General features: G+C 45.1%; 1 protein-coding gene across 1 annotated transcript in view; it reads right to left on the bottom strand.

The window, feature by feature from the left end:
• The window catches only part of mlf1 (myeloid leukemia factor 1), a 29340-nt gene extending 11788 nt beyond the window's left edge, over positions 1-17552 (bottom strand). The window contains 2 exon segments of the mRNA XM_082178831.1: positions 13106-13247; positions 17465-17552. Of these exon segments, the coding sequence (XP_082034957.1) occupies positions 13106-13247; positions 17465-17505 (183 nt within the window). The 5' untranslated portion in view covers positions 17506-17552.
• Positions 17553-24861: the final 7309 nt, after the last annotated feature.

Raw genomic sequence — 24861 nt, 5'->3', positions numbered from 1 at the left:
CTCCTCAAGCTATTAATGCCTCTGGAGAGGACGACACCACTATCTGCTCGCCGTTGGAGTGTATTTTTAAGTGCTTCAAAATCTGCTGGAGGACAGGTCATGTACGCTATTTTAGGTCAGCTGTGTTTAGAAGACACAACCCTGAGGTCATGACCCATTTATACTACATGCTATCACAGCAGAGGGTCTCATATTGCAGGTCTTGTGTCTCATCTGGGCAGAAGGATTATTCAACAGATGCACTGGGAAAAACACTTTCGATTTAGCAAATGACCCACACAAGAGAGCTCTAGGAAGAGGACGCAGTTCTGGGAATAATCAGAACATCAGCAACGCTTTGGACGTGACATTAACACTGTTTCTCAGGTTACTTAATGGATACATCTGTTACTAAACTGCACATGTGACTCATACGCTGGTTCAAAATGTTGTCAAATGTGTAGAAGTATTTTATATGATCAAATGATGATCACCATGTGAAGTAAGCAACCAAAAAGGAAAAGTCATAGCCCGCCACTGTTCACTTTGAGCAAACCACTCTAGGTAACGGCGAACTAGTTTAGCTAACTGCAAGACCTACTCGAGCACACAGTTCTGTATGCGTCTGTGCTGATCTGTACTGCCAGTAGTCATTAAGCTCAAATATTCTCCCAGTGCTCAACACAGAGCGCTGTGCCTAGGGTTGCCAAAGCCCCTTTCACACAGCGCTTTGAACCCGGCAAATTGCCGGCAAATTGCCAGAGCGCCTTCTGTGTGAACGCAAACTCGACCCGGGATTTATGCCGGGTTCGATGCCGGGTCGGGACCTAGTAACATTGCCGTGTTCAGTCCCGGAACGCGCGCTGTGTGAACAAAAGCCGTAATAATGCCGTGTCGTAGTGATGACGCTGAAGCCGGGCTCGTTCTCCAGCTGTGAAACGGTACGTAAAGCGCAAGTTTATAATCGAATCAGAGAAACAAATGCACAAGCGTGGTTTCTCGAGAGAGAGATCGCAGCTCATAAGCAAACTTAAGACGCTGCTGAGATTACAAGTCACATCGATGTCACGTGTCTTTACGGCATTTTTACGGGTTGTGTGTGAACGCACTCTCTGATTCCGGAAAATCACTGGCAGTGTGAATGAACCAAAATCAAACGAACCCGGGTCACTTTATCCGTGTATTTTCCGGAATCTCTGTGTGAAAGGGGCTCAACTGTCCCGTATTAGCCGGGACGTCCCTTATATTGGGCCTAATAGATTTGTCCCATACATGTCCTATTTATTGACTGCAACGCTGATCTAACCAATGACTAAGACTAGCATAGTATAGTATTATATATGTGTGATAGCTTATAGTACAATACTATATGAAGTTAATTGGTATTGTATAAGTTGTATGTATTTTTAATGAAAAGTGAATGAATTTCCACAATCCTACAGTTTGGAAAATTAAGTGACGGCTGTTAATGAATTTACTAAATGTTGTCCATCAATGTTACTGACATTGGCAATCATCATGTGGCACATTTATTTTTCAGCGTATAACTAAAATGCTAAACGAATATATATACACATAAAAAACTTAATATATAAACTAAACTGCAAAATGAATATAACAGTCTTGTTCCAGAATAACAGTTCTGAGCAAAAACAAATGTGGGCGGGGCTTGATTGTGTCTGTGGGGAATTGATTGGATGGTTGTGGTTTGCTATTGGCTGATCTCACGTGAGTGACAGGTTGCTCCGCCCTCGTCATCAGGATTATTAACACAATAATGATGTGCACCCATAAATCATTTATAATAAATACTCCAATGTTCTATAACAAATAAGAAATGTCCATTTTGATTGCATGGAGACTTTAAATAAAAATATTAAACTAGTAGTTTACTAAGAGCATGCATCAAAGTGTACTTTCATAAACATAAAATGGGCTAGAAGTATATAACTAGTAAACTAAAAGTATACCAATAATTTCACTTATTGTATAGTTGCAATGATAAAGAAAAAATTAGACGTAAACTACTTGTGTACTTAAAGTTTACGACTGTTACACTTACAAGTATACTTTTATAAACAAAAAAATTGCCCAATATACCCACAAAATGGTACATGTTTAAGAATACTTCTAGTGCTGATATTAATATACTTACTACATAAAGTTTACTTGGAAAATATATTTGAACTTTACACTATAATAAAATGTATAGCTTATTTTTCATTCTTGTTCTGTTCTGAATTCTATTAAATTTGTTGAGGAGTGAGTGGATAATAGCCTAGTTTGTAGTGTATAATGTGTGTAAATGTTTTGTTTTATGTACCAGTATTTAATCTACATATAAATTAATCCAATTGTTTGCAATTACAAGATTAACAGTGTATTTTGAAGTTATCATGAGATACTTCCTCTTGCGTTTTCTCTCGTGTCGTAAACTCTAGGGGCGAGGATCTAAACCATGAATTTGTAAGGGCGTGACATTCAAATGACGATTGTTTTCAGCCATTTATTAACGTGCGATCATTCGTACAATGGGACTGGCAGCATATGAATGTTTCATGAATCACACGTGAACCCTGTCGTAAGATGATTTCTACGTTAGATTGATAAATGAGGCCCAATGCTTTGTGTTTAGTTGACTGATATCCCACAAGCAGAACTGTATATTTTCGGCTATGTTTTCTAAGAAATAATCAATACTTATGGAAATCAGAGAAAATTGAGAAGTCATTAGTGACATGACATTTACAGCTCATCCGATTGGCTCAAACTTTTCTGTCTATTGTTTTGTTTTTGTTTTTTACCACCTCAGAACTAGGGCTGGGTAAAAAATATCGATTTCTCAAATTTTAATCTATTCTAATTTTTACGAACCGATATCGATTCTTAAATCCCAAGAATCGATGAGTCATCCTGTTTTCAGTTGATGAATGAATGTAACACTGTAGCGCATCCCATCCAATAAATCGTCTCCGGTTACTTTCGTAACCTCGGTTCCCTGAAAGGCAAGGAACGAGACATTACGGATGTCGTATATGGGAACTCCTCTCATCCTTCACTTCCGCTGAAATCTTATAGGCTAACGCCAGCAGAGCTGGCCAATTGACGCAAATATGCAAATACTGAAACACCGTTGCAGTTATAATGCAAGTGCAGCGCCAATTCCCTTCAGAATCGAACAACGCTAAATAATAGCGAACACGGCGGCGAGCGTAATGTCTCGTTCCTTGCCTTTCAGGGAACCGAGGTTACGAAAGTAACCGGAGACGTTCCCTATCAAGGCTACGGAACTCGACATTACGGATGTCGTATATGGGAACTGTATAGAATCCCGCCGTGGCAGCAACTATTGAACAGACCCAATACAAACCTCGCCCCCAGAGTGCAAGCGCCTGATAGGCCGAGATTGACAAATAGCGAACCTCTAACCTCTGATAGGTCCAAAGGGACCAATCACAAGCTTACCAACACTATATGGAATTTGCATATCCCGAGCAGTATATCTGGGGGAAGGTTGCACTGTAGACCAACAGGGCAACAACAACAGAGAAAGCCAACGCATAGCGGTGACAATAGTACAACACACAAATAGCACACAGAACAACTCATGAGCAAAGCGCAGAGCAGCTCTCTTAATGCTGTGTAAGCGATCAACTCACCGAAAGCACTCGAGACGCTACAGAGGGTAAATCCAACTTGTAAAATCTGGCGAACGTGTTCTGAGAAGACCAGCCAGCCGCAAGACATAAATCCTGAATAGACATACCCTTAGTCCAAGCCCACGAGGAGGCAATCGCCCTAGTCGAATGGGCCTTGATGTTCAGGGGACATTCCTGTCCCAGGCAATCATAAGCCAAAACAATAGCGTCCACGATCCAGTGAGCAAGCCTCTGTTTTGAGACCCCCCGTCCCTTGTTGCATCCACCAAAGCACACAAACAGCTGGTCCGATTGTCGAAACGCTGCCGAGCGAGAAATGTATTCTCGGAGCGCTCTGACTGGGCAAATAGCACTCTGAGCATCCGAACCCTGAGAGGTTGATGGCTCAGCGGCCAGGGCAGGCAGAGAAACAATCTGCGCTCTGAACGGGGTATTGAGCGACTTAGGAACGTAACCCGGCCTCGGTCTGAGAGTAACATTACAGTTTCCCGGTCCAAAGCGAATACAATCTTCACCTACAGAGAAAGCCTGTAAATCCCCAACCCGCTTCGCCGAGGCGAGAGCGAGAAGCAGAGCCGTTTTAATCGATAGTTCCTTAATGGCAATCGAGGCCAGGGGCTCGAAAGGCGGTCGTGACAAAGCCTCCAAGACCAAAGCTAAATCCCACGGCGGCACAGAAGGCGGCCGTGCAGGGCACAATCTCCTAGCTCCCTTGAGGAACCGTGTCACCGACGCATGTCTACCGATAGACTGTCCGTCAACAGGGGGGTGAAACGCGGCAATAGCGGCCACATAAACCTTCAGAGTGGATGGCAGGCTCCCTTCATCCATCCTATACTGAAGGAAGCGTAGAATATCCGACACAGAACAGTCCGCTGGGTCTATGCCGACATCCTGACACCATTTAGAGAAAACACCCCACTTCAGAGCATACAGGCGCCTGGTGGACGGAGCTCGCGCCTCCGCGATGGTATTCAAAACCCGCGAGTGCAGCGCGTCCCGCCCGCTCAGCGACCCTGTAGCGGCCACACATGGAGGCTCCACAGCGCGGGGCTGGGATGCCAGATCGTTCCGCTCGCCTGAGACAGAAGGTCCTTCCTGAGCGGAATCTCCCATGGCTGCCCTGCTAGTAACTCTACCAGATCCGCGAACCAGGGCTGATTCGGCCAGTTCGGGGCTACCAGAGTCACCGCCGCCTTCTCCTCCCTGATTTTGCACAACACCATGGGCAAAATTTTCACCGGAGGAAAAGCATAGAGACAGACTCTCGGCCATCGCGCAGTCAGCGCGTCCACCTCCCGGGGGGAACGGGACAGCGAGAAGAACATCTGACAGTGCGCGTTCTCGCTCGTTGCAAAGAGGTCGACCTCCGCCCTGCCGAAACGATTCCATATCAGCTGAACCGTCCCGGGGTGAAGCCTCCACTCCCCCTGGGGAATCCCGCTTCTCGAGAGCATATCCGCCCCGCGATTTAGAACACCGGGGATGTGCGCCGCTCTCACCGAGAGGAAAAACCGGTCCGCCCATAGCAGAAGGGATTCCGCCTGCCTGAATAGGGCTTTGGAATGTACACCGCCTTGGCGATTTATGTACGAGACCACGGAAGTGTTGTCTGTCCGAATCAACACATGCCGCTGCTCCAGCTGAGACCGGAAGGTTTTTAGAGCTAGAGAGACCGCTTCTAGTTCCAAGCGATTTATGTGCCACTCCATCTGCTTCTCTGACCACCGACCCGAGGCGGGCTTGCCCAAGCAGACCGCTCCCCATCCGGTGGATGAAGCGTCCGTCAGGACCTCCACTCGCCGCGTCACTAAGCCCATAGGGACACCTGAGCTGAAGAGATCTGGGTTCCTCCACGGGGCCAGGGCGCGGGCGCATCCGCTGGTGACCATAACGCGCCTGTGGCCAGAATACCACGCACTCGGGGGAACGCGCGCTTTCAGCCAGAGTTGAAGCGGTCTCATATGCAGCAGCCCCAGATGACACACCGAGGAAGCCGCTGCCATCCGTCCCAGTAGCCTCTGAAACTCTTTTAGCGGGACGAGCCTGCCAGGTCTGAAGAGACTGAGAGAAGAACTCAGAGCCTCCGCTCGCTCGGGGGAGAGGCGCGCTCTCATTCTCACCGAATCCAAGCACACTCCCAGGAATGTTATCGTCCGGCTCGGTGTGAGCACACTTTTCTGGACGTTCACCCTCAACCCGAGCATCTCCAAGTGTCGAAGGAGGGTATTCACGTGGCTGACCAGCGTTTCTCTCGACTGAGCGAGAACTAGCCAGTCGTCCAGATAGTTCAAGACGCGCATTCCGCTCGATCTGAGGGGTGAGAGTGCCGCGTCTACACATTTTGAAAACGTTCGGGGGGCTAGGGCCAGTCCAAACGGAAGCACCGTATATTGGTACGCCGAATCCTCGAACGCAAACCTCAGGAATCGTCTGTGACGCTTCACTATCTGAAAGTGAAAGTAAGCGTCCTTTAAATCCACTGAAGCGAACCAGTCCCCGGGGCGAATTTGCGCCAGGATTTGCTTCAGTGTTGTCATCCTGAAGGCGCGCTTGTGAAGCGCTCTGTTGACAGGTCTCAGATCCAGAATGGGGCGGAGACCCCCTCCCTTCTTCGGCACAACGAAGTAGCGGCTGTAGAACCCGCTGTCCCGCTCGCTCGGGGGAACTGGTTCTATAGCCTTCTTCTCGAGCAAGCTGCACACTTCCTGCCTCAGCACATGAGCGTTTTGGGGCAAAGTTAATGACTGAATTACGCCGCGAAAGCGGGGTGGTCTGCGTTTGAACTGAAGTGTGTACCCGCGCCGAATTATATTCAACACCCACGGCGAAATGCCCGGAATAGCTTCCCACGCTGCCTGGAAACGACTGAGCGTGGGCTGATCTAAACCTGCGGTCATCGCCGCTGCGGTCATGGCCGCTATGTGAGTGCTGGGGGTAGTTATTGACCGTGACTCTGCGCTGCTCGAGGGCAGGGCGGGTAACACAGTGTGTGGTGCAAGAGGAGAAAAAAGCTCTGTTTGTGAAGTAGTGATTTGCTTTATTTGAACAACATTCACAACATTTGCATACACAGAACAACTGCACGCGTCGCTCGCAGAACTCTGAGGGACGAAGTGCACTAGAGCGCGCCGCTTGAACGCGGGGCCGGCCTGACGCTCTTTCCTCCTCTTGCCCGAGCGGTCAGGACGACTGCTTGGGCCTGGCAGGGGACGCGGTGGGCTTTCTGCGCGGGCTCCTCTGCGTCCTCCTGTTACCTGCCCCTTGCCACTGACCGCTGCGGCCCTTACGGGCATCCTGTCCCGGGCGGGGTGCTGCCTGTCTTCTGGCCGCAGCCTGGGGTTGGCGGCCTGAGGCTGAGGACGAACGAGAGCGCGGCTGCGGCGGCGGCGGCGCCCTTGGCGGAATGACGTGGCTCATAGCCTTGGCCTTTTTCTGCGTCTCGGAGTAACGCTCGGTTACTTTCTCCATGGCGTCTCCGAACAGGCCTGCAGGGGAAATGGGCGCATTCAGGAGCGTCTTCCTGTCGGCTTCCTGCACGTCTGACAGGGTGAGCCACAGATGCCTGTGGAGGACCACGAGGAAGCCCATAGAACGGCCGATCGCCTGGGCCGAGCGCTTCGTGGCCAGGAGCGCGAGGTCCGTGGCCGAACGGAGATCTCGGATGGCGTCAGCGTCAAGAGAGGCGGCGCCATCCAGAGACTTCAGCTGCTTTGCCTGGAGCACTTGGAGAAGGGCCATAGCATGCAGCGCGGATACTGCCTCCCCCGCGGCACCGAAGGCTTTGTTGGCCTGGTGGGCCGTAAATCTGCAGGCTCGGGACGGCAGGCTGCGGTCCGAGCCCAGGGCGGGAGCCGACGGGCAGAGATGAGCGGCGACGGTCTCCTCGACGGGGGGGATGGTGAGGTAGCCGTGGTCCCCCGCCTCGTCCACGGGGGCAAACATAGCCTAGGTGGAAGTGAGGGTGCGCGCCGATTGCGGGGCCGCCCACGACTTCACCACGTGCTCATGCACGTCGGGAAAAAACGGTGTTCCCCTTTTCGAAGCGGCCTGACGGCGGCTCGATTGTAGGAACCACGTATCCAATTTGCTCTTTGATGGTTCATCAGGAGCTTTCCAGTCGAGGTCCAGCTCCTCGACGGCCTTAGAGAGGACGCGGAAGAGCTCGTCCTGCAGGTCCGCAGGGGTGTCCTGCTCCGCGGCCGCCAGCGGTGCGGCCTGCTCTGCACCCCAGTCGTTCTCGGAAGCCGACAGCGACATGGAGTCGTCCCCCTCACTCACCCCGAAGGAAACGAAGTCAGCGACGTCGCGAGGGGGATGAAAGGTGGGGTCGGGGAAGCTCACCGGGGAGCGAACCTCGACTCTGCGGTTGGGGGGGGCTACCAGCGGCTCAGAGGCGGCGGTAGGCCCAATCCCCGCTGCTGCGCGAGCTTCCTCCCTCCTGGCTCTGAGGGCTCGAAGGGATAAATCCGCGCAGTGGTCGCAGGACCCTCCGTCCCCGAGGGCTGACTCAGCATGGGCCAGCCCCAAGCACGCGATGCAGAACAGGTGCGTGTCGGTGGGGGCGATGGGGCCCGAGCATAAGTTGCAAGTAGTTGCCATCGGATGCAGGAGACAGTGCGAGTATCTCCGACGCAACTTCAACGACGGCGAATAATCCAAGTTTGTAGTATCAGCTTTCTAGCACACGATTTAAGCGTGAAGAGAGAGATTCTGAAGGGAATTGGCGCTGCACTTGCATTATAACTGCAACGGTGTTTCAGTATTTGCATATTTGCGTCAATTGGCCAGCTCTGCTGGCGTTAGCCTATAAGATTTCAGCGGAAGTGAAGGATGAGAGGAGTTCCCATATACGACATCCGTAATGTCGAGTTCCGTAGCCTTGATAGGGAACACAATAATCTTTGTGCTTTGTTATTATTGATATGAAACAAAGTCTCAGATTTCAAATTATGTCCATTTTCTTAAGAAATTCTAAAACATAAATAGCGTTTTGTGGCTGTGGCGTGAGATCGCTCTGGCTCAGCTCTAGAGAAGCACATGATCTTCTCTTCTGCATTAATAACACCAGTTACAGCGTGAGATAAACATGAATGAGCTTCTGAAAGTGTGTTAAAAGATAGAGAACAACTTATCAAAGTCCGTATCATGTGACATGGAGTCGCCCAATCAGTGTTTCAACCGTGGAAAGACGTTAGTAAACAATGTCATATAACGTCACATTTACATCAGAAAAACCAGATCCAGTGACCATAAACTCGTCAGTCAGCGAGAAATATTAACTCTAGAGAGGAGCATTCTGCTAAATATATGCACCATATTACATATTCATTATAATTTTTAATGTTCTTCAATATTTAATGCATGTTTGAATAAATCTGTAAAGTTTTTTATGACAGCCACCATTTACATTTTTATATAATTTCATATAACTTTATTATAATAAAAATAAATAAAGTGTAATTTAAGTGTTTGTATACAAATCAGTTAATTTTTACCTTCAATATTATAGTAGGCTAATGAAGCCTATAGGCTACCACTGACTCCCATAGTTTACAATGATAGTAAAGAGATTTGTTTTCCTTGTGAAAATTTGCAATGTATTGTCCCTGATATCCAAAATAATCAATATTGAATCGAATCGAATCGTAATCGAAATCGAATCGAATTGCAAGCTTGTGAATCGAAATCGAATCGAATTGTGAAATTTGTGTCAATAGCCAGCCCTACTCAGAACCATGGCAAGTCTCAAAAGTTTATATTTTATCATTAACAATCATTTTTAACTGAGGAAATATATAGTGGTTTTCACTTCCAGAATCCTGCTGTTGCTCTATATTGTGGCATCTATTGCAACCCAAATTTTACACCCCTAAACGGCATGCAGCAAACCAACTATGATTGCTCACTGTAGGAAGGTACTGTATGTTAGCCAGTACTGTATGTTAGCCAGTCAGATGCTATGTTTGGCAGTTCTTGGCCAAAATAAGCTGCAAAGTGGACCAGATTTCATGCTGCTACTCAAACGTCTGGCTCCGCAGGTGCTAGCATGTACCATCCATCCCTGACCCCAAAACAACCCAAACCTCATCTAAAGCCCTGACCCATGGGTGAGCATGCTATCTTTACCGCCTCTCGCTGGCGTTTACCCGCGGCCGTGAAGAGGCTGGCATCAGATGAAAGTAATTACCCAGGATAAATATACTGAGCAGAGAGAGGTGGGGAATTACAGATGGACACGGGGACTAAGTTTAGCGTTCTGAGCTGCCAAAGTGGCCAGCTGGTCTGTGACACGCTGTCCACCGCGGCCAGGCTGTTAGCATACAGCAAGACAACAACTTTAAGCAGGGTTTAGTTAAAGGTTAGTGCTAGAATACACTCCTTTATTAAGAAGGAATTTATTTTTTTGGCTAGTAATAATGCATACTAGTGCTATTGCTCATAGTTAGTGATCTGAACAATCCCCTAACCTTGAGCAACTGGAGAAAGTGTGGTGTGTAACTCATCCTGCATCACTGTTGTTGTTGTTTGTTTTTTACTACGGACATTCCTCAGATCATGTGTGTGGTTGAGGAGAGTGTGCTGCTACTTTAGTAAGTGAATCAGACACACCGTTTTCACCTGCTTGACCAGAAAACAGCTGAAAATATCCCACAGGAACCCGAGCCACATCTAGACTTGAGCAAGTCAAGGCCGTGACACACCAAACTGACATAAAAGAGCTATCGGTGACGAAAGCTGACTGTGTTGAAGCCTTTCTGTTCCTGCGTGTCTGTACATATCCGTGTTTCCCAACCACTGTGCCGAGACACACTACTGTCGCTTGTCAGTTGTGCCATGGAAAATTATTACATTTAAGAAAATAATTACAAATAAATGCTACAAATAAGAATATAATATCGCTGTTGGGTCGAAACATTGAATCTCTCTATATTTTGTCATTGTTTTATCAAATTAATGCTATTGGTCATCCTTTACGTATGTGGGTTTTACAAATATTTAACCAATAAAAAGCATTAAAAAGAGGTTGTGACCAAACCATTGGCTCCTCAAACTGTCAGTCAAACCTCATAACTTCATCCCACCTCCATTTAGAGTGTGATCTCGGCTTGTTTGCAATGCAAGGGAAAATTAAGAACTAATGTTTGCGTAAGTACAACGTTTTAAGAAACTCTGTTCATAAAGGCTAACATCTTTTGTATTTAAAGAGAGGAAAATAGTCTAAGTCTTTGCCATCTACACTAAACTCAACATGCTGAATCGGGTGAACTGCTGCCAACATGAGCCTGACTAGAGCCGATGTGTGGAACACGCTGCGAAAACTAGCCCGACAGACGCCAAAGTACCTTTAAGACAAGTCATTTCACTCGGCGGCCATCTTTGAAACGCCTCTCGGGCAGCTCCTATCTCTTTCAAGCTTACGATTGGGCTGGATCACGCTAATGTGCATTCGCAGTGGAAGCGCGTGTCTGACTGACTACCCAAAAAGTCTAAGGGTGTCACGATTTCGATTTTAAATCGAAATCGATCGAAATTAATGCTCAATCTCGATTATCGAATCAAAAAATGGAATCATCGATGCTGCCACGCCCCATATGTCACGTCAGCTCGGCTTGCCTGTAATAGGTAAAACTCCTTTTCTCGAGAATATTGAAGCCTTTATTTTAAAACGCATTGCAGCTGCACAGCGAGAGCATCATAGCTCGTCTGAGCGAGCTGATTGGCTGTGCTGCGGCAACTGCACGAACCTATGGCGAGTAGGAGCGCCAATTTGGACGCGGCTGAAGTGTATAAATTCCGAGAAAACTCGCCAAAGGACTTTAGGTTTAAATCGACTGAAGCGAAGTACCTGATATGAGCGAAATAGCACGGCAAGGCAACGCAGTACTCGTTCCCTTATCTCTAAGGGAACCGAGGTTACGCAAGTAACCAAGTACGTTCCCTTAAGAGAATGTTCTCTCGTACTGCGTTGCAAACGCTGTGGGAACCCAATTTAAAACGCTGTGCTATTGGCCTGTGACTGCTCTGAGGAGTCCAGGGAGCCCCGGGACTATAATAGGTAATAGGTTATATTGTTTAAGTTTCCAATTGACTGAAGATATAAGTTATTGTTACATTATGTTGTTAATAAACATTTTAAATTTGACAATGTAGTGTGTGGTACATTGCAAACAAAGGTCAGATATTATTATATTGCATAAAAGTCTAAAAATGGCATAGCTTGTGCTTTCAAAACATTTTTTTTTTTTTTTTTTGAGAATCGAATCGAACCGTGACTTTAGAATCGAAAATGTAATCGAATCGAGGATTTGGAGAATCGTGACACCCTTAAAAAAGTCTGAGTGTCAGAACTGTGTCAGTGGCACAAAGCCTTCCTGCATCAAATAAAACAGCTTTAGCTGTGACATGACCTACAAACATCACTCCAGGACACCAGAAGACTCAAGTTACAGGATTGTTAACCGCCAAATGACAATGATGACATTCATGAACTCCTTGCATACTGTGAAACTGGGACAGGTGAAGAAGATTGCCTGGTTGCATGAAGCACCTTAAGTGTTATTTTCCCTTAATAACGCCCTTAGGTTTCCATTGTTGCAAAAAATAACCCTTAAGGGTTTCTTTAGGAGAAACGTCATACACCCTAAGAATTTCCCTTAAGTATCTATTTTTAAGTAATCTCTTAAAAAATGATGTGTTGCATAAAGCCCCTTAACTGTCATTTTCCTAAGTATAACGTAAGGTTTGGAAAACTGTTGCACGGAGCGAGCAGGTTCAATCCAAGTCTTCTAAAGAGACGCGATTTATATGATAAACTAATTTAAATTTTGACATTTTTTCATATATAAACACATACAGCACATCTTAAATGGTAACGTATATGGATTACGATGAGCGAATATTAAAAATATCTTTATTTGTGTCTAAAGATGAATGAAAGCCTTATGGGTTTTTAGACCAACATGAGGGTGAGTTTGATTTTCAATTGTAAGTAAACATAACCGATCTGAGTTTCTGTCTTGTTTGGTCCTTCTCGTTCATATATGGTTTTCTTTTTTGTTATCCTTATCCATGTTTTGCTGTTTTCTGTGAAACTTGCCGCTATCTGTATTAACAAATAACTCGTCCATGGCAGCAATCGAATTTTATAACGGCAAAACCTGGGTCGCTTTTGTGAAACACTTACCGGGTTCCCTTAGCTAAGAGAACCGTTTGAGGGATTATATGCAACACCCTTCAGTCATTCCCTTAGCTGAGTGGAAATCAGGCCTTAAGTCTCAAACTTAAGGTGCTTTATGCAACCGGGCACTGGACTGTAGTATCTGGACTACGATAGTCACGAGCATCTAGAATGGGGAAACTCCCAACTTTACAAGCCAAATCTAAAAGCCATTCTGGGGTTGATGGGATCAACAATAGTGGACGACACCACAGGCTGAAAGAATGGAGAATAAGTTAACACTCACGCGGTCAGTGCGAGTGTTTGGGCTGGTGTTAGGTTGACCCGCGCCCCTGTCTGTGATGCTGGGCATGAAGCCCTGGCCGAAGGGGTCAGAGAAACCCCTCATCATCTGCCGCATGCGCTCATGATGCACCTGGAACAGGTCGCTGGAGAAGGACATCAGACAGAAGATCAGATGAATAAACCATGCTTGCAATCTTGCTCTTTGACAGTGGATCTCAACTGGTGGGTCGTGACAACAGGGGCCAGTTGCATAAACTTCTCTGTTAAAGTCCCCCTGTGGTGAAATCCAGCTTTTAATGTTGTTTATGTGTCTATGTGGTGTTTTTAATCTGCTTTAAGACAAACCATGTGTAAGTTCATAAGTCGACAGCATTGCTGAGTATTTTCTCCTTAAAACTGCAGTGAACCAAAGACAGTCTCAAAAACACGCTGGTAAAATCGCTGGTGTTTCTGATGTCACAAACTACCTTGTAACCAATCAGATCAACGTGTGATCGTCAACCAGTGGATCTCTGAGCTGAGTGAGTGAGTGGAGGCGGGGCTCATTTGCATATTCATAGACCCGCATATACTAAATGAAGCAGTTTGTTTAAATATGTCATTTTGGTGATCAAAGATGAGTTTTAAGGCATACATTTATTTACTACAGGGTGACTTTAAGATTGTGTCTGAAGAACTAGCTTAGGCAAGAGGTAATCAGTCTTACTTTTCCAATTCAAATTAGACCAATCAACCCTTTTATGTAACTGACTTCAGTACTAAAAGTTAGTACCAGATCTTAAATAAAAAAATTTAGATGACTAACTTTCAAGACTAGTTTAACTGGTTTATGCAACGGCCACTGATGCCAACATGGACAAGCTGTGTGTGACAAGTGTGACGTGCTCTCAATCTCAAAAACCATGACCCAAACTACACAAGAAAGACAAAAAGACTACATTAAAGGGGTCATATGATGCGATTTCTAGTTTTCTTTTTTCTTTAGTGTGTTATGTGGCTGTTTGTGCATAAGATCTGCAGAGTTACAAAGTCTCAAACCCAAAGAGAAATTCTTTGGAAAAGTTAAGGCTCAGCCATGCCTTCCTAAAACGATTCGTTCAAACACACACCCCACAAATCTACGTCAGTGTGTGGGTTAGGGCTGTGCCGGTAAACTGGACGACCGCACCACCGCTGTGGCTGAGTAGCACCGGCGCTGGTCCGCCAAAACAAATTTAGATCTCAAAATGGAATCTCTTGTTTCTTTTCCCAAATCTTCACTCGCGTCTCACCCATTTTCGCAGGAGATTATAAACGTTTCTTCCTTTGGTTCGCGTTTAAGTAGGCCTATTATATTCGCATTCTTTACTGTGGTAAAGTAGAAACGCTGTGGGAAAGATAGCCTACCTTTTTACTTGCACGTAAAAATCTTTTTAACACAGTTTGCTTGTTATTATACTTGGTAAGGCACGTCAAGTTTATTAGTAAACCGCGTTTCACACGTGCGGGTGATTTTAGTTTCGCTTTCTCTGGCAGCGCAAAATCAAGCATAGCTTAAATGTCTTGCCCTTGAGGAACCCCTTCAAACCTTTTACAAGAAGTAGAAAACCTGAAGATATTAGAAAAGAGATCCATAGGGCCCTATTTTAACGATCTGAAACGCAAGTATCAAGCGCGAAACGCAACTTTGTGGGCGGATCTCGCAAATCTAAAATGGGTTGGTCTGAAGTAGCTTCATTATGTGAAATAAACCAATCAGAGCGACATCTCACATTCCCTTTAAGAGCAGGCGAGCTTGTTCCTTGGCGGATTGCTATTATAACGGCGGATTTGCCAGACGCACGCCAGGAGCGGTTCACAGCCGAGGAGACCGACGTTCTCGTCAGGGCCGTAAAACACAGAGAAGTGACATTGGGGATGGAGAAACACACCCAAATTAACTTCGGTTAAACAGGCGTATAATAATTTGGGTAAATGTGTAAGCTAGATTTATGCCTATTTTTTCACATCTTCATGGACACAAAATTGATTTCCCTCATGTGGAATATTTTTCCTTGTAATTATGGTAACTGCTGCTTCTGTGTAGATGAGAGAATCAAAGTGTATGCGCGTTGTGCACACGCTACATTGATTATGGCCAAGCATGCACCCTTAAAATAGCATATGAATAACATGCACAACGCGCCACTGACTTTAAACAAGGTTTTTCCTGGTCTGTGACGGAATTGTTTTCTGAAACTGCAAAATAGCACCAGGGAACGTTTGCGCCGGAACACGCCTCCTCTTTTCACTGAACCGCCCCCGGGAGCGCAAGTTCATTCCCTAATTTACCGACATGTGTCTGTGGAGGGAAAAGTCTGCTGTGCATCGGGTGCAAAATAGGAATGATACATGCGTCGGTGTACAAAGTCAATTGCGCTGGGTGCAAGATAGGACCCATGGTCTCTTTCCTGCTCGTGTCCCACATCTCGGGTCCCTCTCAAAGCGCAGAGCGGTAGGCTTATCACGCGTCTTTGTGTGGAAATATAAAACAAATGTTTTTTAAATATTTAACTTTATTACATTATTTAAGTTAATATTATTAACTGATATTTATTTCAATGCTTTACAGGCTTTAGTGTGTTGTTTCATTGACGGAAGTGCTCAAATAAACACGCATGTCTGTTACGAAATGGATGTTTGAGCCTCGTTTATTATTATTATTTTATTTCATTGTATTTAATTGAGGTGTATATATATATACAGTATTTAGAAGGCGTAACTTTTATTCTCTTTGTGCCGCCGGCGCCGCCATGTCGTGGAAACGCTGTGTTTCGTTGTGACAGCCAAACTACTTTGTTTGGCCTTCCAAAAGAGGACACAATTAGAAAACAGCGGTTAAGCTTTATTTACAACACTGTTCCAGAACAGTACAACCAAAATATTGGACTGTGTACTGCACATTTTTCAGAGGACGTACTGTTCAGAATACAAGGCCGGCTGCGCTCAAAGGCTAATTGTGAAGTGAAGCAATTCCATCTTTGCATACATTCTGGCGCTTCTGACTCACAGACACGCAAGTATGTTTTCATATTTTAAGAATTTGCTACTGACTATTCAAATGTAAATTTTGAGTAGTATAGAGTAACGCTTGTTTGTTGTTTCTACGATCACAAATGCAGATATGGTTTTATGTTTACATGGTGTTCTCACACCCGTAGTGCAGCGCGACCCGTAAAAATACTGTAAGTCATTATAATCAGTAATTATGTCCCCAATGAAATAAAACTTTACTTGTTTTGACGCGTTTCAGAAAGGCGGAGCATAGAGGAGCAACAATAATGTACAGTATGTGTAAAATAATGACTTTTTTTTAACCTAAAACCGCGTGAACACATTGCATGAAACCAACACACACAAAATAATGTTCTTTGTAGAACCATCATATGACCCCTTTAAACACAGCTTTACTTGCAGTGAGGATAAACAAGTGCTCCATTTTCCCGTTCAGACTGTGCCATGCTTATAATTTCCCAAACAGTTGGGCCAATGTAGTTTATGGGTAATACTACTAGACTTTAATGTTAGAATTCAAAGACATCTGTGTTAACAGTCACAGTGCATCGCATGCATCGAGGACAGAAGTGCCTACCTTGAGGAGCTATTTTAGAAAGGAAAGAAGAGAGACAAGAAACATCATTACACTGTCTATTTACAGCATAATGGCATAAAGCATGCTGGCCATCTCTACATGTCTGTTCAGTGACTTTACAACCAAGACCTCGGACAGATCTGAGATCAAACTACAAATGAACTCGTGTAGGCCTATGAAAGGGCACAGTGAAAGGTTAGGCTTTATTTTAAGGTGTCCTTTTTAAAGTGTAAATTTACATCTAAGTACTGAGTATTATTAATTAACAACATGTACTTACTATGGGTTTGGTTTAGGGTTAGTTGCATGTAACTTAATTATGCACAAGTTATTACTATAGAAACTACAGTATAGTAAAAAGGTCAATGGCTACTGTCAACTGTTTGGTTAACATTCTTCACAATATCTTCTTCTGTGTTCAGCAGATGAAAGAAACTCATAAAACTCATGAAAAAATACTGCACTACTAATTTTGACCAAATTTACAGAGCAAACAGTGTACTATATCAGTCAGCTAACAGAGCATATTTTAAACCACTTAATAAAAACACTTAGTAAACCTAGCACTACTAATGAAATTAAAACTATATATTTTGAATTATGAAATTTTGAATTATGACTTGAATTATGAACCTAGTTTACATAATTAGCTGATTTCGAAATTATTCTAAAATTAGCTCTAAAACGATTATAATGTTATATTTTCACATTTCTAAATAGATATTGAATATAAAAGTTCATAAGACTTACGAAAAGAAAGGGTCTTCTTCCAGCTGGAGTCTGTTGAACATGTTGTCGGGTGAACTGTACTGAAGAAGACTGTTGCTGTTACTATCGAGACTCCACGCGCTGCGGGCGGAGAGTGCGCACGTGACCCACTCTGAGCCCTGCGATTGGCTGAATCCTGAACTCTTCTTATTCACTAGAAGCATCTAGATATTTAATCCGTGTACACTGTCACTGTCTGCCATGCATATACTTGCTTTTCCTGCATACTGTTTGATCATTGTATATTACATATATTGCATTGTTCTTTCACTTGTATAGTGTAAAACGTGAATGGCTTTATTGGTCTCCGGAGTAACTGAAATGCTGTAACTTTGATCTGTAAAGTAACTAAAACTACAATGTGCATCTGTAAATTTATAACATTATGCATTATATCTGTACAGAAATGCATCAGGTGTCCAGCAGATGAAGACTGGCAGTGTCTCGCTGTTATCATCATGCCCACTAAAGCAGGTGTGTGTGTGTGTGTGTGTGTGTGTGTGTGTGTGTGTGTAAGAACATCCAGCAGGCCAGACCCGATCCTCAGACATCTGTCAGACGGAGAGGCCTAGCGTTCCCTCACAGTAGGCTACACACACACACACACACACACACACACACACACACACACACACACACACACACACACACACACACACACACACACACATGTCTGTCAATAACATGCCAGTGCACACTCAAACATGCAGTGTGTGTGTGTGTGTGTGTGTGTGTGTGTGTGTGTGTGTGTGTGTGTGTGTGTGTGAGTGTGTGTGTGTGTGTGTGTGTGTGTGTGTGTGTGTGTGTGTGTGTGTGTGTGTGTGTGTGTGTGTGTGTGTGTGTGTGTGTGAGTGTGAGTGTGTGTCAGATGGAGAGGCCTGGCGTTCCCTCACAGCACACACACTTTCTGTCAATAACATACCAGTGCACAGACATGCAGCCTGTGTGTGTGTGTTGTGTATGTGTGTGTGTGTGTGTGTGTGTGTGTGTGTGATTTGTCTGCATACATGACCCACAAAACAAAGGCGCACTCATACTGTGTGCTGTAACTCAATGCCAGTGCTGTGGGCCGCATGATCTTTCTTTTTTTTGCGGGTCTGTTGATTAATAGATTGATTTACAATCGGCATTATTGAGCTGGAGGCTCACGGCTTTAGCAGAGACACGACACACACTTTCCAGCATGTTCCACACATGCAGGTTCGCTGTGTTCAGAGGAACGAGGCCATCTAGTGACTCCAGTCTGAACACACAGGCTGTGTCTCAAACCCATATAAGGCACTGTTTAAGGGGACAGACATGTGTAGTGCTCTCCGAAACCATAGTGGACGTTATCGAGTGCACTTAACATTCAACAATATTATTGATCTGCCTGCATTGACACCATTATATGAAAACTGAACTGAGCTGGACGACGACATCACTGTTTTGTCCAGAGCGGCTATATAGATAAATTAACTAAGTTAATAACTAGTGATTTTTACAACAGAAATTAATCAACACTGAACTTACTTAAGCTTTCTTCTAGAAAACTAGTCCTGTCCGAATAGGGCTTAACATGTTCACAAACGCTGATTAATTCAAAGATAGATGTAATGTTAGTCATCATAATGATTCTATTCTGATGTGTCTGGCTTTAAAGCCTGTTGTTTTCTTCTGTTGGGTCAAGGTTCTCTGAGTATTGCTCTCGAACTCCCGGCCGTATGAATAAACCATCTGAGGGACATTTACTGAAGTCTGTCTCTTTTGTTATTTATGCTGCGCAGAAAAGAAGTTAGAGTAAGAGACTCGGCCGGTTGTCGACGGAAGACGCAGAGAGCTGGAGTATAAAGGTTATTAAGTGTCGATTTGCAGACACTCGGTGTCGATCAGTAGACGCGACAGATTTATTTATTAAAGGGGTCATATAATGGTACATGCACTTTTACAAGTTGATTGTACTGAAGTGTGTGTTGGCAGTGCCTGTACACAACCATCATAAAATAATAAAAATCCATCCAGTGTTTTTTTTTTTTATCTCCTTATATGTTTTCCCCTGTCTCAAATCAAGCCGTTCGACCGTGTGACGTCACGCGGTCGGACGCCCCTCCCACGATTGTTGATTGACAGCAGCGTTTCAACACAGACCCGCCCTGAGCGAGCTGTCATCATAGTCCGCCATTGTTGATACGCTGGAGCAGAATGGTGTCTAAGTGATTGTGGTGTTCTGTTCTTGGGTGTAATAAGGAACACAGCATCATTTTGATGTTCCTAAATCCGTACAGCTGAAGACGCAGTGGCTGAGTTTGTTTTTGAAGGGAATATTTCCCACGATCAACGTCAATGCTTTCATGTTTGCGCGAATCATTTCTCACCAGACTGCTTTACAAACGAGGGTCAGTATAAAGCTGGTTTTGCTAAGAAGCTGCTCCTGAAAAAAGGATCGGTACCAACTATTTGTGTTCCTGCTGCACCTCCAGAAGAACTGAAGTGAGTGTAACGTTTTATTAACCTTTATATTAATCTTTATATTAAAGGGGACATATCATGCTAAATCCACTTTTTTAGCCTTCAGATGAACTGCCGCATTTTGTTGTATATTTGGAGTGTTTAGAAGTACAGAAAAGTTGAAATTATTCTCTTCAGGTGCTTCGTTGATATCTTTATATTCTGTTTTGGTCATATTTTTCAACCGGTTCAGATTTTTCTGTCATCTATGACGCTACGTCACAGTATTTGCAGCGGAACTGCCAAATAAGGACATCGACTTCCGGCCCAACACTTCCAGCAATCCGCCATTTTTATTTCTCGCTGCAATTTTGTAGTCCAAGCTAAAGGATGCAGAAATTACGAGAGGGTAAGTTAAAATGTTCGGTTGTTGGATGTAGTAACCCACACGGCTTCATTACACCGTCTAATGTAGATGAACTGCCGCGCATGTTTAACTGAAAGAACGAGTAGAGAGAGAGACCCGGTCGCGCGCGCGCACTCTCTCTCTCTTCGGAGCCAGGCGAAAGTGTAAACAAGACTTCACCGTCTCCAAACTAGGCGCTGTCTTGCTCTCTCTCCCTCGCAGATATTAATCAAAATAAATCGACACGGTGGTAAAAGGTCGGAAGACCAAAGTTTCATGTGTAAATACAGTAACACACCATTGCGATACATCCATATGAAGACGTTGTTCTGCAGGTTCGTCGTCTTCATTTTCATCTCGCTCCGGCTCCGACTCTGGCTCGAACATGTAAGGCTGGATGGACAAGTCTTCCGTTGTTGACATTTTGTTAATAACGTGTGAATAAAACGTTTCTGTGCCGCTAGATAATCGTATCTCTGCTATCAAACTACAAAAATGGCCAAACGGGGTGGAGTTGAACCGAGTGTCGCCTCTGCAACCTGGAGAGGGGGCGGGGTATGAAGTGTCTCAATTGTATTTAAAGAGACCAAAACGAGTTGCTCTCAGACGCACATCAGAAAAGGGGTAGAAAAGGGGCCTGTGGAGCTATAATAATGAGGAATTCAGACCCAAGCATTGCAGTTCCGCTTTATATAGACTACAAATGTATGATTTATATGTAAAAAGGAACGATTTAAAAGCATGATATGTTTCCTTTAATCTTTGCAAATCGCTAGCACGCTTCACGATTAATGCGGCTGTTTACACTCAGGGTACATTACAGCATGTTTTCTATGTACGACGTTCTCCATATAATTCATAATCCCACGTTTATAATGAACAACGCGTTATGGTTATTGTGTTATTACAAACTGTGTACGCAGGCGTTAAAGTTAACGTGGTAACACTACACTAAGATACTTTAATTGTCGAACTTCTTGCGGAACTTTTCATTTAGACTGGTCAAAAGAATCATAATGGCACAAAAATGGCATTATATGATCCCGTTAAGGAAAAGTCTATGTAATTTCTTTTTTGAGAATGCACCAAATCTGATGCTTCACCTCATAGAGACCAGTGGCATTGATTCAGTGCATTGACCAGCGCTGACGCCATTCATGGGAAATACCCTTGAAAGATAAAAGGATGCAAAAAAAAACAAAAAAACGTTGCTTTCCTTGGACATGGCAAATGTATTTGTTTTTGATGAATATACGACTTGACCTGAAGGACAGACGCAGGTAATCAAAGTCAATCTCTCTCTCGATCACTGTCTGTTTAGGCTTGTTAAGTGCAAATCCACAGTCTAAACAGATAAACACAGTGTTTTCATTATGACCTTATTTAACATTCAATACACATGCACAGAGTGCAAAACAAGAAGGGCATAGCCTTATGAAAAACAGAAAAATGTCAATATCACAGCTGCTTGCATTCCTCTACTAATGCCTTTTAGAGATTCCTCATGCTGAAACTGCCACAAGTCCAGAAAAGGTTTATGAAGTCACAGTCCACAATCAGATCACGGACACAGCTACTGAGACACTGCACAGGACAGGAGGTTTCGGGCTCATGAAACACTCTAAAGCCGCGTTTCCACCGAAGGAACTTTCCCCAGAAACTGGAGACTTCGGGCTGGTACTCAGTGTGTTTACACCGCAGGGAGATTTCGGGCTGGTTCTCAGTGTGTTTACACCGCAGGGAGACTTCGGGCTGGTACTCAGTGTGTTTACACCGCAGGGAGACTTCGGGCTGGTTCTCAGTGTGTTTACACCGCAGGGAGACTTCGGGCTGGGACTCAGTGTGTTTACACCGCAGGGAGACTTCGGGCTGGGACTCAGTGTGTTTACACCGCAGGGAGACTTCGGGCTGGTACTCAGTGTGTTTACACCGCAGGGAGACTTCGGGCTGGTACTCAGTGTGTTTACACCGCAGGGAGACTTCGGGCTGGTTCTCAGTGTGTTTACACCGCAGGGAGATTTCGGGCTGGGACTCAGTGTGTTTACACCTCAGGGAGACTTCGGGCTGGTACTCAGTGTGTTTACACCGCAGGGAGACTTCGGGCTGGGACTCAGTGTGTTTACACCGCAGGGAGATTTCGGGCTGGTACTCAGTGTGTTTACACCGCAGGGAGACTTCGGGCTGGTACTCAGTGTGTTTACACCGCAGGGAGACTTCGGGCTGGTTCTCAGTGTGTTTACACCGCAGGGAGATTTCGGGCTGGGACTCAGTGTGTTTACACCTCAGGGAGACTTCGGGCTGGTACTCAGTGTGTTTACACCGCAGGGAGACTTCGGGCTGGGACTCAGTGTGTTTACACCGCAGGGAGATTTCGGGCTGGTTCTCAGTGTGTTTACACCGCAGGGAGACTTCGGGCTGGTACTCAGTGTGTTTACACCGCAGGGAGACTTCGGGCTGGTTCTCAGTGTGTTTACACCGCAGGGAGACTTCGGGCTGGTTCTCAGTGTGTTTACACCGCAGGGAGACTTCGGGCTGGTACTCAGTGTGTTTACACCGCAGGGAGACTTCGGGCTGGGACTCAGTGTGTTTACACCGCAGGGAGACTTCGGGCTGGGACTCAGTGTGTTTACACCTCAGGGAGACTTCGGGCTGGTACTCAGTGTGTTTACACCGCAGGGAGACTTCGGGCTGGGACTCAGTGTGTTTACACCGCAGGGAGACTTCGGGCTGGTTCTCAGTGTGTTTACACCGCAGGGAGACTTCGGGCTGGTTCTCAGTGTGTTTACACCGCAGGGAGACTTCGGGCTGGGACTCAGTGTGTTTACACCGCAGGGAGACTTCGGGCTGGTACTCAGTGTGTTTACACCGCAGGGAGACTTCGGGCTGGGACTCAGTGTGTTTACACCGCAGGGAGACTTCGGGCTGGTACTCAGTGTGTTTACACCGCAGGGAGACTTCGGGCTGGGACTCAGTGTGTTTACACCGCAGGGAGACTTCGGGCTGGGACTCAGTGTGTTTACACCGCAGGGAGACTTCGGGCTGGGACTCAGTGTGTTTACACCGCAGGGAGACTTCGGGCTGGTTCTCAGTGTGTTTACACCGCAGGGAGACTTCGGGCTGGTTCTCAGTGTGTTTACACCGCAGGGAGACTTCGGGCTGGTACTCAGTGTGTTTACACCGCAGGGAGACTTCGGGCTGGGACTCAGTGTGTTTACACCTCAGGGAGACTTCGGGCATGTTCTCAGTGTGTTTACACCGCAGGGAGACTTCGGGCTGGTACTCAGTGTGTTTACACCGCAGGGAGACTTCGGGCTGGTACTCAGTGTGTTTACACCGCAGGGAGACTTCGGGCTGGGACTCAGTGTGTTTACACCGCAGGGAGACTTCGGGCTGGTACTCAGTGTGTTTACACCGCAGGGAGACTTCGGGCTGGGACTCAGTGTGTTTACACCGCAGGGAGACTTCGGGCTGGTTCTCAGTGTGTTTACACCGCAGGGAGACTTCGGGCTGGGACTCAGTGTGTTTACACCGCAGAAAACAGGGTCTAAATGACGTTCCGGGTAAATATTTTCAGGGGTGGGACTTGGGCGCTGAACATGCTGATTGGTTGAGTTCATGCTGCATTTTGATTGGTTGACTTCATGCAGCATTTTATTTCAACCACCATTTTTATTTAATCTGTTGCGGTGTGTGCAGTAACAGATGTTTTCTATTCAAATCAACAATGGAGTTTTAAAAATACGACCGATGGACCGACAACGAGGTTCAGGCTTTATTAAAGGATTAGTTCACTTTCAAAAATATTTTTGCTGATAATTTACTCACCCCGATGTCATCCAAGATATCCATGTCTTTCTTTCTTCAGTCAAAAAGAAATTAAGGTTTTTGAGGAAAACATTACAGGATTTTTCTACACAGAATGGACTTCAATGGCAACCAACTATACCAATGTTCACAGAAGGTTCAAATGTCCGTCTAAATGCAGCTTCAAAGTCTCTACACGATCCCAGTCAAGAAATAAGGGTCTTATCCAGCAAACGATCTATCATTTTCTAAAAAAGATAAATATATATATACTTTTTTACCACAAATGCCCGTATTGTACCATCTTTGAGATGCGCCTCGTATTACGTCATCACGGTTGGAAAGGTCATGAATAAAAAAAATAAAAAACATTATAATAAATTAAAACAAAGATATCGGACGATTTGGAAGTTGGAGGAGAAAATGAGATGAAATGTTTCGCCCTTCCCGACCTTTCTGAACCGGAGTACACAGACAAATAACTTAGATAGATGACGTGATGCGTGACCTTTCCAACGTGATGACGCAATGCGTGGCACATCTCAGAGATGGTACATAACGAGCAATTGTGGTTAAAAAGTATATATATATATATATATATATATATATATATATATATATATATATTAGAAAATGACCGATCGTTTCGCTAGAAAACACCCATATTTCTCAACTGGGATCGTGTCGAGACTTTGAAGCTGCATTGAGACAGACATTTGAACCTTCAAACCATTGGTTGCCA

This window comes from Leuciscus leuciscus (genome assembly GCF_965113295.1).
Source record: "Leuciscus leuciscus genome assembly, chromosome: 9".
NCBI lineage: Eukaryota > Metazoa > Chordata > Actinopteri > Cypriniformes > Leuciscidae > Leuciscus > Leuciscus leuciscus.
Note: the sequence above shows the minus strand (reverse complement) of the source record. Positions and strands in the feature narration are given on the sequence as shown.